Genomic DNA, 2,500 nt, shown 5'->3' with positions numbered 1-2,500 from the left:
GCTCCAGTTTTACATCCTCAAACCGCTTGGAGCGGTCAGAGACCAGAAAAACCTCACCACTGCAGTTTTTCTTTTATTTAAATTTTTTTAAGCTTGTATTGAAAGTTTACACAGTCATGTATGTTTTTTCAGTCCTCTCCGTTTAGTGTTTTTCCTTTAAGGAGACAGTTGGAGGGCGATAGATAGATAGATAGATAGATAGATAGATAGATAGATAGATAGATAGTTGTATCTCTTAAAAATGCATTGGGGGGGCAGTTAAAGACAAATTTTCATTCCACAAAAAACAGACTTTTTTTGGTTTTCATCCATCCATACTGCAATATTCTGTGATTTGTGTATCTTGTTTTTCTTTTTTTTTCAGGGGTTTTGGACCCACAACTCCCATTTGTTTCTTTTTTTTTTTTTTTTTTGATGATGCGTCCTGTGTTGGAGGCACAGCCAATTACTGTTCCCTTAACCCCAGTGAAGAGCGCCCTCCAGGGGATTATATAGGGCCATACAGTAGGGCTGGACGATAATTCAATATTATCGTTTATCGTCTTTCAGTGCAATCATATCGTGATGATATGAAGATATTTTGATATCGTGACACATTTCTGCTGTCTAAATTGATGATGACAAGCAAATTTTACTTAAAAACTCATAAAATGAGGTACGGTAGGAATATTATTTGAAAATTTCAGTTTTGTTTGACATCACACCTAACATTACCATTCGGTTCAATGAGATGAACATTAATTTGATTATTTAACGTGATTTTGCATACATTAACCATATCGTGATATATATTGATATCGAGATAAATCCTTATGATTATCATGATATTGATTTCAACCATATCGCCCAGCCCTACCATACAGTTAATTGCATAATGGTATAGTTGCGCGACGCAATTTTAGTTTCCGCAGTAAATAATTACAGAAATTTCATAGTATTCTGTTCCATCAGCACACGACCGTCTTGGAGGGAAAATAACAGGTGGTTGTAATAAATTAACAGGTGATCATAATCACATGACAGCCACAGACAAGAGTCAAAATATTGATGCACAAGTAGACCGATAAACATCACTAATGAACTCCCTGATTACCGCAGGTGTTGCCATGGCAACCAATCAAGTAGGCTACAGCTAGCTGAGCATTATGGGAGTCATCAGCACAGTTGGAACGTCTCTTTGGCCAATCAGATTGCTTTGTTAGAACTACCTGTGGTCTACTTTTCCCACCTGAACTCACCGCTCTCTCTCTCTCTCTCTCTCTCTCTCTCTCTGTGTTTCCTAGGTAACGGGCCATCGGGGATCTGTCTGTCATACCTGTTGTCAGGTTACACCCCCTACCTGTCACCCGAGGCGTCGCACCCCAACCCCCTGCTGCACAGCAAGCTGGGAGAGCAGCCGCACCTGTCGCTGCTGGAGCAGGTAACACACACACACACACACACACACACACACACAGACCTTGCCCCCAAATGAGGTTTAAATTCTTCTTCACACCTGTCAGCAATACTAGAATATCAACTTCATTTTGCTTAAGTAAACTTAGCATCTTACTTAAAGTCAGATCTCCATTCATTGTCAATGGACCAGCTGCTGATACTTTACAGCCTTAATGTCCAGACTGTGTTGTCACCAGAGGTGAGACCAAGTCAATTTGCTCAAGTCCCAAATCAAGCTCAAGTCTTGAGGCACGAGTTTCAAGTCAAGTCCATGTCATTAATGTCAAGTCTCAAGTCTAAATGTAGAACAGCAAGTCAAGTCAGAACAAATCAAGAGTCCAGTATCAATTTAATATCTTAAAGAAAACTAAATATCTAGGACTTTTCAATGCAATATGGTTTTAATAGGATAAAAACTTGGTAAGAGCATCATGAGTTTGATTTCTATAATCAGTTTCAACTTCAATAAATTCAATCATTCCATACAAATTCAGAAAACAGAATTTAAATTCAGTCGTCCGCTGGAACAAATCTCATCACTTTCAATCTAAGTCATTTACACAAACACAAGATCTCAAGTCAAGACTTTAGAAACCTTTTCAAGTCATCAAAGTACAAGTCAGAGTCAAGTCCCAAGTCACCAGAACCCAAGTCAAGTCAAGTCTCAAGTCTTCTCTTCATGCATCAAGTCAAGTCTCAAGCTATTAAAACTGTGACTCGAGTCCAAGTCACATGACTCGAGTCCCCACCTCTGGTTGTCGCCATAGCAACTAACACTTGCTTGGTCTCTCTCTCTGCCCCTCCATCTCTCTCTCTCTCTCTTTCTCTCGCTCTCTCTCCCTTCCTTCTGACTTTATCTTTAATTCCCCATCTTTATCACTTTTCCCCATTCTTCTCTCTCTCCCCCTTTCCCCCTCTCTCCCTCTGTCTCCTTTCTTTCTTTTCCCTCTCTCTCTCCTTCATTCCCCATCTCCTTCTCTCTTTCCTCATCCCTCTCTCTCTCCCCCTCTCTTTTTTTTGCTTGGTCTCTCTCTCTCTCTCTCTGCAGGATCTGGAGTATCTG

The 2,500-nt window shown here is 40.2% G+C and overlaps 1 protein-coding gene across 1 annotated transcript in view; it reads left to right on the top strand.

Annotated features, from left to right (window-relative positions):
- Positions 1 to 2,500, top strand: part of osgn1 (oxidative stress induced growth inhibitor 1) — a 19,342-nt gene that overhangs the window by 8,558 nt on the left and 8,284 nt on the right. Inside the window, exons 3-4 of the mRNA XM_071914233.2 lie at positions 1,284 to 1,420; positions 2,486 to 2,500. The exon at positions 2,486 to 2,500 is cut by the window's right edge and continues 177 nt beyond it. Of these exons, the coding sequence (XP_071770334.2) occupies positions 1,284 to 1,420; positions 2,486 to 2,500 (152 nt within the window). The remainder of the gene's footprint in view (positions 1 to 1,283; positions 1,421 to 2,485) is intronic.

Source organism: Centroberyx gerrardi, chromosome 5, assembly GCF_048128805.1.
Source record: "Centroberyx gerrardi isolate f3 chromosome 5, fCenGer3.hap1.cur.20231027, whole genome shotgun sequence".
NCBI lineage: Eukaryota > Metazoa > Chordata > Actinopteri > Beryciformes > Berycidae > Centroberyx > Centroberyx gerrardi.
This window is presented reverse-complemented; position numbering and strand designations above follow the sequence as displayed.